Source organism: Apteryx rowi, unplaced genomic scaffold (genome assembly GCF_003343035.1).
Source record: "Apteryx rowi isolate R43461 unplaced genomic scaffold, aptRow1 scaffold_55, whole genome shotgun sequence".
In the NCBI taxonomy this organism is placed as follows: Eukaryota; Metazoa; Chordata; class Aves; order Apterygiformes; family Apterygidae; genus Apteryx; species Apteryx rowi.
This window is the reverse complement of record NW_020450816.1, coordinates 1,256,634-1,267,068: the sequence shown is the minus strand read 5'-3', so window position 1 is coordinate 1,267,068 and position 10,435 is coordinate 1,256,634. Positions and strand designations below refer to the sequence as shown.

Below are 10,435 nucleotides of genomic sequence, written 5' to 3'. Positions count from 1 at the left end.
TGGACAGAGTATTTGTGAAAATGGAATTTTGGAAAGTTTGGGAAAATTTTGCTGTTGGAGTATAATTCAGAAGAAAGAAAGAAATTGTAATCATAAAATCTGTGATCAGGTTTAACTGTATAATTTTCATGTATGTGTTTATTGTTCACATTTATAAAATGGTTAGACTGTTCCTTTTATTTATTTATACTTTCTGAAGGAAAACCCACCTCTCATTTATAAGGTAGTAAATGGTAAAGTGTTTAAAGTAATTTATATCCCACTTCAAATTTACAGCATGCATTTTTGATCTGTTGAACTATTTAGATAAATACGTATACGTTCATTAAGTAAACCCATTCCACAGTGCGACTGTTACTAAGGGCATGTTTATATAGGGGAACGAAGATGTAACAGGGTATGGTATGAACTTATATTGCCTTCATTACTCTACTCTAACTCCCTATAAGAACAATCACAGGCACTAAGCGTAAAACAGCCTGCTCCGCTTGGAAGGTGGACGAGGCTGTTTCCCACACAAAGTCATTTCTCATGGGCGTGAGGTGCTCCTGTGACTGGGAGCTGAAGTAAAACCCCAGCCACCTGGGACAACCACTGCTGCAGCAGTGCGGCACCCGCTGTGCACGCCCAGCGCCTCTGGGGGTGGCTGGCAAAAGTGGGGCCCTCCGTCTGGAAACCAGCCCGGGGTAGCAGCCCTACCTGGGAGGAGATGTGGCCCCCCGGGACGCTTGCTGCTCACAGCCTGGCTTCCCGAAGAAGGCAAGAAGTGGGAAAAAGAAAAAGAAAAAAAAAAAGAAAGAAAGAAAGAAAGGGTATCTCTTTTTTTCCCCCCTTTTCTTTTTTTTTTTCCTTTTTTATTAATGAAGGGAAATACAAGGCTGTACTGCTCTTTCCAGGGCAATATTTTTCAATGTTGTTTGTATTACTGGTCCAGAGCCTGCTGGCCTCTGCAAGTGCTGTTGCTCTGTCTTTTCCAAACTGTGAAGAGTTTTTGCCTCTCCTTTAGTGACCTGCATGTGGTTGCTCTGCAGTAACTTTCTTCCTTCTGTAGCAAATTAAGGGTTGGCATTCGGGCACTGTAAGGCAGACAAGTGGTCCCTTTTCTTTTTTGAAGTTAGCAGGAAACACCGTGTCAGCATTTGACCTTCTAGGGATCAGCAATACGAGCTTTGTCCAATAATCTCCATTTTTCCAGTTCTAATTACCCAAAATCTAGCAGTCAGACTTGCACAGGCTGACGAGGCAGGAGGTTTACACTGGCATTTGGGTTTAAGAGTATTTAGAGAGAGTCTGGGGAAAAAGTGAGAGGTAAAGACAGGCCATTAGAGGGCACTTTTGCGATCCTGGAGAAGGAAAACGGTGCTTATTATTTCACTTAGGACTGTTTACCTTGGCTCTCTCTTAAATTCAGTGATAAACAGCAGGCAAATCCCTCCAGTCAGCAGGAATATATCAATAAAATATTGACTCTGAGTTTAAAGGAAAAGAAAACAAGACAAACTTGTAGAAGAGGGAATAAAAGACATTTAGGAGGTGGCACAGTCTGGAGAACAAAAAGTCACACAACATATTTCACATAATTTGTATTGCTTTACAGTGCAGTGTTTAGGCCTCATCTTGTACGTGTGTTCTAAAAATAAAGCGGGCTCAGGCCTCATCACACGGAACAAATAAAAACATTTGTTGAAAGTTTCCAAGTTTCCTGGGTGGCAGAGCATTAATTTATGCACTTACAGCTAGTAACTGGATTTTCTGAGAGACTCCATGAAAGCCATTGTCCAATGGTGAGCTTGTCCAGAAATAAACATAGAAGGAATACATTATTTTTGCTTTCTTCATGGTGTTTTGTGTGAGTAAACTGTACAGGATCTAGCTTAAAACCATGCCAGATTATAATCAATGCACTGTAAAAAAAAAAAAAACTTTATTAACTTGTGTGAAAGGATGGTATAACACTAATAGCATGTTTTTCAAAACCTGTTAAGTGATTTTTGGATGCCTCTTTGCTATTTTGGTGTCCCACTTTTGGAAGTGTGGTGCATGAAAATTGGGTCCCTTTTAAGCCTCTCAGGTTGGATATGTGAAAATGAAGGCACTCAAAACCCTATTCACTTGTAAAGGGTACAAGATTATAAAACTTCCATTTTTCATTTACAATAACAATTTCGTAAACCATTTCACATTTTGAATGGGCCAGTGCTGCTTTTGTAGCCTGGTAAAGACCACAGAACTAAACCTGCTGTATCTTTTGTGGCTATTGTTAAGCTGAAATGCTTTAATAATTAGATACAGAAAATAAATAGAGACAAATCTTTTGCTTTTCTCTCCACCACAGTTGTTAATGGGGACAGAGATACTGTCCGCAAGAGCTTTTAAAGTGGATTAGCTAGTGAAATTATTTAAGAAGTGAAGCTTAGCCTGAGTAGTCCTATAATCAAAAATAGTTTATTTTAATAAAGGTTACACTGCACTGGTACTGACTATGAGAATATACAATATTGCAATTTCAAGAGGTTCATGTGGAGGATGCTGTCTTCAGAAAGTATCAGTGTTTCTTACCTAACCAAATAATCTGTTTTAACTGTTGTGATTAAGTTAGAAAGAATTTCTTCCCTGTTGGCCAAGGATAATACTTGAAAAATCAATAAACAATGGGTTAGAGCACACAGAACTCATCCTACTTTGTATGAGAGGAGATTTCTGCTGACTTTGGTGACTCAAGTCAGCAAGTATTTTGACTTATGATCTTTGCTCCAAAAGGTCAAATGTCATTAACTTTGCTGATAAGTATAAACACTTCAGTCTGAATTCAAGAAAATATGTCCGTTGTTATCAAAAGCTAAGTAAGGAGCTACTTAGGATAAATGTTGACAAATACTGGGGAGGCCAAATCATGATTTAACTATAAGTAGCAATTACATATCTTCCATAAAGCCACCTGTTCTTTCTCTTCCTTAGGACAGAGCAGTGCAGTGACCTATCATTAAAAAATATTAAAACTAATAATAAAATATACAATTAAAAACCTGTTAGTGATAGTGATGAAGTGTTATAAGCCCTGCTACTGCTAATAGGGAATGATGGTAATGGAGCCTCACTGCCATGTGGCCATGTGTTGCTGTCATGAGGTTATCACAGAATAAATAAGGGTGCAGCTGATGCCAACTGAAAAATGACTTACAGTAGCCTCAACACGTTCATGGCTTTCCTGAGAAACAGAGTGGTTGAGCATAATATATAGATTATTGAGCTCACTGCAGAGCTACCTGACACGTTTGCTGCCTGTTCTCAGAGGGCATGGGGTCCTCCATGGTGACGCTGCCTACCTGAAAGAAGAGCATGGAAGAAACTCTGCCACGTGAACCTCAAGCATTTTCTTTCCCCTTTCACATGGTTTTTGCTCAGGAAGGGGAAGATCTGGCTATAAATACAGTAATATGCAGGTGGGGGAGAAAACTCTGGAAAGAATAGCAGGCTTAGTTGTCAGGGGAGGCAAGAGTGAAAGGAGGTGAGGATAAAATTGCATGCTGGTGAGTGAGCTTTCAGTAAGTTTTACTTGTGAGTTATGATTATTTGGGGTTTGTTACATATTTTCCTTTGTACCTCTTGCCTCACAAGTCTTTTTTGTGTGAGTGGGAAAGTAGGTTAAGGAAAGGGATCGAGCTGGACAGCAAGAATGGAAGAAAACTTTAGAAAGCAAGGTTGGAATGAAGTTGAGATAAAAGGGCAAGGGAAAGCAGAGAGGAAGGAAGTAAAGTACAGCATGGGGAACCAGCACTGTTTATGAAAGGACCAATTAAATAACAATGATGTTATAGGCAGAGGAAGCAGTATGAGGGTGAAAATAGCCCTTTGCAGGCCCTTTTGGTGTCAGGAGACCTACTTTCCTGAATTCGAACGGCTGTGTTTATACTTGCTGGGAGTAGGACTGACTGCGGGACAGAGAGATGCAGCAATCTCTCGCCTTTGCACTGCAGAAGGGGAACTTCAGAAGATTTTGTCGGGAGCTAAGGGGCGATCTGCAGGTGGAAAAGAAGATGTCCTGTGCTGGGTGCTGCGTATTCCCGCGTTTGGAAGCCCGTGGCCCACGGCGAGTTTCACCACGGATCTGGTGGCGAAAGGAGGGGTGGGTGGAAGCTGATGGGCTGTTGATCATTTGCCTCCATGAAAGAGTGTGGGAAGGGGCGGTGGGAACTTCTGAGGCCATAGGTGAACGGGTCTTGCTGAAGGCTCCCAACAGCCAAGAGAGGGGTGGGATGGGACAGTGGGGAGGGTCCCAGGCTGACACCACACACAGCCTCCTGCAGGCTGCGGCAACTTTTTTCAGGTTTTCAGAAGGTAACTCCAGGAGGGGGAAGGAGGCAGCTGCTGGGGCTTCCCTCAGGGGCATGTATTTATATTTTCATAAAGAGCTTGAAAGGGAAGAACAATTTTATTGTGGTTCAAACTACCTCATGCCACTTCTCAAGGAGTCTTGTATTTGCTATTTTTGCATAAGAGATTAGAGAAAGGTCAAGTGGAAGAAAAAAACCCAGCTCAATATTAGATCTGATCTTAAAAAAAAATAAAGTTTGTTATAAAACCATAATCAGCTTACACTGTAGTATAAGGACTGGTGCATGCCCACACATTCAGCCAAGTAACAGCAATAAAAGTAAGAAAAAAATGTTCTTGCCAGCTCAGTTTTTATCATGCTTTTCTCTTAATCCAGTGGCTAATATAATTTAGGTAATAGCTTAGAACTCTTTTTTCTATTTTAAAAAAATGTTATCATTTAGCAATTTAAACTCACTTTACTCATGGCAAAATACAGGCTTTGCTTCCCTCCTCCCCATACCAAAGCCATTATGTATGAGATCATCTACTTTAGTGAAAGGAGATGGTGTATCCCACTGTATATCTTAGGGTAGTCATTACTGACCTAGTTGTAGACATAATAATGAAAGGCTGAGATTATGAATTATTATGCCTAATTTGTAAGGGATTCTCTGCTTTTGTGTTTTGGAATTCCCATCAGACCTGAGGATTAAGCCCTGCTGAATTGCATGCTAATACCAATGTGCTTTGAATATGCGGGGGATTATAGCACATACTTTCCTAATTCACTATTTTTATAAAGAGCAATTTCACTGGAAATATTTACTTTTCAAAAGGATTGTTGGAAGCCCAACCAAAATCTCCTAAGGAAAGTGAAGTCAATGTACCCTGCATCTGCTCTGTGCTGTGGCAAAACCCTGAACTGTAGCTCTTCCAAATATGTGCAAGGTTCTTGCTCTTTGTTAAGGAGAGGGAGATACCAATTTGAAACCAGTGTGTGGGCTTGCTTTCAATTACAGTTTGAGATGCAAAAATCTTATTTACGTACTTTTATCTAACCCTTCTTACAATGCAAGCTTTATGATATATATTCCCAGTGCTTGTATGGCAGTAGGTGTTAAAGATTCCTGCAAGCTGTGAAGTGCCTGGAGGGCACATTGTTATAGGTAGGTCTGCATTTCAGCGGTGGAATAGGCCTTTCAAGCCCATACCCCTTTTTAAGCCCCCTCCCCCCACCCTGCATTCTACAGCCTTGAAACACATCTAAGTTTGGTTTTACCATATCATTTTACCATAAAGGTTTGGTTGCTACCATTAGTTTACGTATGATTTGCTGAAGACTGTTGTAAGCTCTTTGGCGGCACTAAATCAACCCATAGGATCTACACTGGTTTGCGGCTAGTCAAGTCTGTGACTGTGAGTCATGCCTAAACCCACTGCGTTACTGCAGTCGCACTCACCAGAATGAGTCAAGCTGGAGGCAGCGTCTGCTGCATGTCTCGTTCAGTGATCATCAGGTGGGAATCCCTTCTGTCGCTGTAGGATGCTCCTGCTTCACTGTGCTCTGCTTTTGCTGCTGCTGCCACTCAGCTCAAGGACACAGAAGTTGCCTACCAGAGATGAGGAGCTCTTCCAAATGCAGATCCGGGACAAAGCGTTTTTTCATGATTCATCAGTAATCCCAGATGGAGCTGAAATTAGCAGCTATCTCTTCCGAGACACACCTAAAAGGTATTTTGGTCCAGTTTAAATGACAGAGTTGTATTTTGGAGTTAGTAGTTTGGATCCAAAATTTGGATTCAAATAAAAATACAGATGTTAGTGTCCTGTCTGGTAAAGTAACTGTGCAAGTTTTCTTCCCAGTTCAGCCTCCCTGACGGCGATTCTATCCAATTTATTTGATTTGCAGCATAAGCCCAGAGATTCCACAGACCATAGATGTTTCCTAAAGTGGGGCCACTAACCATGTCTGAGGGCAAAGGGAGGGAGAAGGAAATCAGAAACTACAGGGTTGCCCCGCAACACTTGTCCCTCTTTATTATTTAATTTTGTGTTTTAAAGAAGCAGCATAAGCCGGTCCAGACTGAACTCCCCTTTCCCAGCCTCACCCTTTTGGGCTAGAAAATACTGTGGTTAGACTGGAGAAGAAACTGAGGCTCCAAAGAATTCAGGGAAGACCAACATTGCCACTTCCCTCCTCATATCACACGCCTCCCTAAGCTTTCACAGATGAGAAACATTTTATAATAAATGCCATATAGTGCTTTGGGGAGGAGAGGAAAAGGGAGACAGCTGAATCTATATATGCTTCTAGGGTCCTTACCCAGATATATCGTAAAAAGCCTCACCTGTGCTGAAGAGCATACCCCTAAGCTTCAGGAAAGATCCCGTTTCCCTCATTTATACCTTTGTGACCACTGATATCTTATATAGTTAAGGCAGGGGTAAGAAGTGGAGCTGGTGGAGGGGAGGGCAGGAAGCGAGAAACCCCTCTGCCATGATTTGACAAGTGAGTGTGAAATCTGCAGCACCATCTTAGTGGGGGGACTTCAGCCCCCATCTCTTTAGCTCTTGCCCACCATCCTTTCCATGCACCCCCCCATATATGCATGCTCTTGCCTGTAAGCAACACTTTTGTCTCTGTTGCCCCACCAAGATGGACCTTGATAATGTAAAGTCAGCCCCTGATGGTTGACTGCTATCAGGGTTTATTAATGTTATGGGTCTGTTAACCTTCCCCTAGGTATTTCTTTGTGGTTGAAGAGGACAACACTCCCTTAGCAGTGACAGTGACACCATGCGATGCCCCTCTGGAGTGGAAACTGAGTGTGCAAGAGCTCCCAGAGGAAGCCAGTGGAGAAGGTTCAGGTAACAAACCATCAAAGACTTCCCTTGCACCTCAGAGACCTGCTTTTCTCCTGGATTCAGAGGATTCAAAGGCTCTCAGATCAGTCTCAGTGTGATGCTGACAGTTTCACAGCAGGCCTGTGTTTGTGATCTCCCACTGTTTGGATCTTCAGCCCCAGTCCTGACTTTGTGCAGAAAACTGGCAGCAGTTAGCAACATGAGAAGAGCTGTGCTTGAGTTAAATCAGTTTCTGGTGAACTAAGCATACATAGGTCAGAAAATAAAAGTTGAAAAACTAAGAAGTGCATTAATGAAAAGACCTGTGGGAGCTCTATCTGGTACAGCAGTAACATGAAATGTAAAAGCTGAGGGTATGATTATAGACTGCACTGGATGCTGCCACAAACAAACCATTTGCCCAGCCTAACTCAGTTTCACTGGGGGCTTTGCTGGGGGCTGCGTACACAAGAACTGAAGAGAAGGGGATTTGCATTCCAGCAAGGCTGAACTTGCTCCTTTGAGGACTCATTTGTAGGCACACTTAAAGCTTATTTGAAGGTAGTAATATAATTCCTACTTGGGAGAGAAAATGTCATTGGCTTCCAGAACCTCTTATGCAAGTGCTAAGTGCCATACACACCAGACTGTATCGGGATAGCCACCCTCTGCCCTCACCGTACTTAGGCATATGGGTTTAGAGTGGCTCAAAGGACCAAAGTTAAGGGCCCAAGCCCAGAGACGGATGGTGGAGCTGGTGCCTCCTGGGGAACTGTAGGGCACTTCCAAGATGGGTGCTTGAAGTAGCCTAATGGAGGGTATTAATCACCATCTATGAGGCTTCATTAATACTGGTCAGATGTGATTTCTATTGCATTTTTTTTAACCTGGGTGCCAAACCAGCTTACCTGTCTGATGTGACAGAAGTAATGATTATATATTCCTCAGAAGATACAACCTTCCTTTTTATCTCATTTTGTATTTTACACAGAAGAGTCTTTTAGAGTTTTATTTTCTCATATTTGCAGATCTTTGCATGTCTGTATAAATGTCTTTCTTTGCTTACAATCTAGGTGAACCAGAACCTCTTGAGCAGCAGAAACAGCAGATTACTAATGAAGAAGGCACAGAGCTGTTCTCTTACAAAGGCAACGATGTTGAGTATTTTGTGTCCTCTAGCTCCCCATCTGGTTTGTACCAACTAGATCTGCTGTCAACAGAGAAGGATACACATTTTAAAGTTTATGCAACCACTACTCCAGAATCAGACCAACCTTATCCTGAATTACCTTATGATCCCAGAATTGATGTCACTTCTCTGGGACGTACAACAGTGACGCTAGCATGGAAACCAAGTCCCACCGCCTCATTACTGAAACAGCCAATTCAGTATTGCATAGTCATCAATAAAGAACACAATTTCAAAAGCCTTTGTGCTGTTGAAGCCAAACTCAGTTCTGATGATGCCTTTATGATGGCTCCAAAACCCGGTCTGGACTTCAGTCCATTTGACTTTGCCCATTTTGGCTTCCCTTCAGACACCAACTCGGGCAAAGAACGTGGTTTCCTAAAATCATCGTCAAAGTTTGGGCGCCAAATGTCTTCAAAGCCAAGAGTTGATCTGCATAAGATTTGCATTGGGAACAAGAACATCTTCACAGTGTCTGATCTGAAACCTGATATGCAGTACTACTTTGACATGTTTGCAGTAAATACTAACACTAACATGAGCACCGCATATGTTGGCACCTTTGCCAGAACGAAAGAGGAGGCTAAACAGAAGACAGTTGAACTGAAGGATGGCAAAGTAACAGATGTATTTATCAAGAGAAAGGGAGCGAAATTTCTACGGTTTGCTCCTGTTTCATCTCACCAAAAAGTCACCTTCTCTGTTCATTCGTGCCTGGATGCTGTTCAGATCCAAGTTAGAAGAGATGGAAAACTTCTCTTGTCTCAAAATGTTGAGGGTGTACGGCAGTTTCAGCTTCGAGGAAAAGCAAAAGCTAAATATCTAATTAGGCTGAAAGGAAGCAAAAAAGGTGCTTCCATGTTGAAGATTTTGGCTACAACAAGGCCTAATAAGCAGTCATTTCCTTCTCTTCCTGAAGATATGAGAATCAAAGCCTTCGACAAACTTCGCACATGTTCTTCTGTCACAGTGGCATGGCTAGGGACACAAGAGAGAAACAAATTCTGCATCTACAAAAAGGAAGTGGATGATAATTATAATGAGGAACAGAAGAAAAGAGAACAGAATCAATGCTTGGGTCCAGATACAAGGAAGAAAACAGAAAAGGTTCTCTGTAAATACTTTCACAGCCAGAATATACAGAAAGCAGTTACCACAGAGACAATTCGAGGCCTGCAGCCTGGCAAATCCTACCTGCTGGACGTTTACGTCATAGGGCATGGAGGGCACTCTGTTAAATATCAGAGCAAATTGGTGAAAACAAGGAAGTTCTGTTAGTGCCCCTGTACCTAGAAATATATGGAACTCTAATCTGAACATTATCCTACTTTAAGTATACAGATTGACTACTTGCACAGCTGAGGAGTTGTGACCTTTATTTGTACTGTGTAGAAAAGATATCAACTTGTATATTTATGTTTACATAAGTAATTGTTTGGAGGAACTGAGGTTGGTGCTCTCTGGTAGCATCTGGCAGTTGTATTATCATGTGTCCGGTGACCCACATGTGATGCTCAATAGATGTCCAAGATAGCAGGAAACCTTGAAGGAACTGGGGCGCCTTTGCTTCCATATTGCATGAACTGCTTCTAAATTATTTTATTACTTAAAAGCCTGAGATAAATCAGTCATCTACCTTGTTATTCACACACAAAACACACAGCCACACACCCTTTCTCCCAGTGTAGATGGTAGGGTTTCTGTAAATTATTTTATAGAGTCTTGTTTTAAATGTTTATGTTTCTATGACTGTAAACTATTAAAATCTCTCTCCCTTAAAATACACATCTAAACTAAGTATTAACTGGGCTGCACATGAATCAGTTTCACTGCTAATGTAAATTCTTACCTAGTTCATTTTCATGTTTAAATACTGTATGTATTTCATGTACAAAGTTGCCATAACATTATATTCCTGTACATAAAATTAAAAATATTAGATTATACAGTTTCTTTTTTCTTGACATTCTAAGGGGGGAAATAGACTTGGGAACAAAACAGGCATCCTGAAACTTAAACTGAATTCAGCTAGGACATGCCTCTTTGTTGTTGTTGTTCTTAGTGTTTTGGGACAAGGTGACTGAA

At 41.5% G+C, this 10,435-nt stretch overlaps 1 protein-coding gene across 1 annotated transcript; it reads left to right on the top strand.

Moving 5' to 3' along the window:
• The first annotated feature begins 5,860 nt into the window (after positions 1-5,860).
• On the top strand, positions 5,861-9,628 carry NDNF (neuron derived neurotrophic factor). Its single transcript, XM_026081443.1, has 3 exons — positions 5,861-6,048; positions 7,061-7,185; positions 8,235-9,628. Exons 1-3 carry the CDS (start codon positions 5,861-5,863, stop codon positions 9,626-9,628), a joined length of 1,707 nt encoding a protein of 568 aa, XP_025937228.1.
• The last annotated feature ends 807 nt before the right edge of the window (positions 9,629-10,435 follow it).